This window comes from Carlito syrichta, unplaced genomic scaffold, assembly GCF_000164805.1.
Source record: "Carlito syrichta isolate Samal-C Ts95f unplaced genomic scaffold, Tarsius_syrichta-2.0.1 Scaffold298000, whole genome shotgun sequence".
Taxonomy (NCBI): Eukaryota; Metazoa; Chordata; class Mammalia; order Primates; family Tarsiidae; genus Carlito; species Carlito syrichta.
The window spans coordinates 16,782-17,844 of record NW_007242096.1 but is presented as its reverse complement, the minus strand read 5'-3'; the positions used below and the strand labels follow the sequence as shown (position 1 = coordinate 17,844).

Sequence of the window (1,063 nt, the reverse complement as noted above, 5' to 3'; positions counted from 1 at the left end):
TGCCACCACGCCTCGCTAATTTTTACATTTTGTGTAGAGACAGAGTCTCTCTGTGTTGCCTAGGCTGGTCTCCAACTCCTGGCCTCAAGCAATTTTCCTGCCTTGGCCTCCCAAAGCGCTGGGATTATAGGCATGAGCCACCACGCCTGGCCCCTCACACCAGACTGACCGCTGAGGAGTTCCAAATGGGCGCCTGTAACCCAAAGCCTCCGGGCCCAGGCAGGGCTGGTACCACCATCCTTGAGGCTGCTGGGGGTCTGAGAGGAACTTGGGACTCAGATTCTTCCCTAGTGGGCCCTGGTCCAGTGGGGGAGGGGAGGGTCGCTGGCTGTAACACCTTTCCGCAGGGCTGCCGGGCCTCCACCCCCCCGAGCCAGGGAGGTGGGGGCCAAGTTGAGCCGGGATTAGCTGGAGTGGAAGGAAGGCTCCTAGACCTGCAGAGAAGGGGGTACAGCGCCAGGGCACCATGCCGCTGCAGGAGGACACCCTCCGAGAGGTGTGGGCCTCTGACAGGTCTGGAAGCCCCCCACCCCTGTCTACCCGAACCCCGAGGGGGTGGGGGGGGAATCCCAGGTGGAGGAGCTGGAGGTGGTGGGCGGAGGAGGGGCAGGAGACAGGCTGATTCCTTTGCCACCCTCAGTGGGCATGAGGAAGATATCCCGAGTCCAGAGGCCCAGCGGTGCCCCAAGCAGGTATGTCACCCCGCTTGGAAAGGAAGCAGAAAGATGTCCCCACTGCTTTAAACCCACTCAGGGTAGGGGTCTGGGTGTGGGGTGGGTCTCCCCAGCAGGTCTGGAGGTTTGTAACTGGAGTTTTTTTGGAGGGGGGGAGAAAGGGTGTTTGGGTACATGGGGTACCCAGGGGAGGAACTGGGACTCTGGGGCACTGGGGTGGCCATGATGCACGGAAGGGGTCAGCCTTCCTCGCCCCAAGCAAGGGGCTGCGGGTCCCCTCCGGATAATCCGCGGTTATTTCTGGCGGCTCAAGGGATTAGAGGGGGCTGGGCAGCCCTCGGAGCCCCCCTTTCCCTCCTCGCCCTGCTCTTGACCCCCATTCCACAGCG

At 62.6% G+C, this 1,063-nt stretch overlaps 1 protein-coding gene across 1 annotated transcript in view; it reads left to right on the top strand.

Annotated features, from left to right (window-relative positions):
• Positions 1–466: 466 nt before the first annotated feature.
• The window catches only part of TULP1 (tubby like protein 1), a 17,374-nt gene continuing 16,777 nt past the window's right edge, over positions 467–1,063 (top strand). The window contains exons 1-2 of the mRNA XM_008054690.2: positions 467–513; positions 641–692. Of these exons, the coding sequence (XP_008052881.1) occupies positions 467–513; positions 641–692 (99 nt within the window). The remainder of the gene's footprint in view (positions 514–640; positions 693–1,063) is intronic.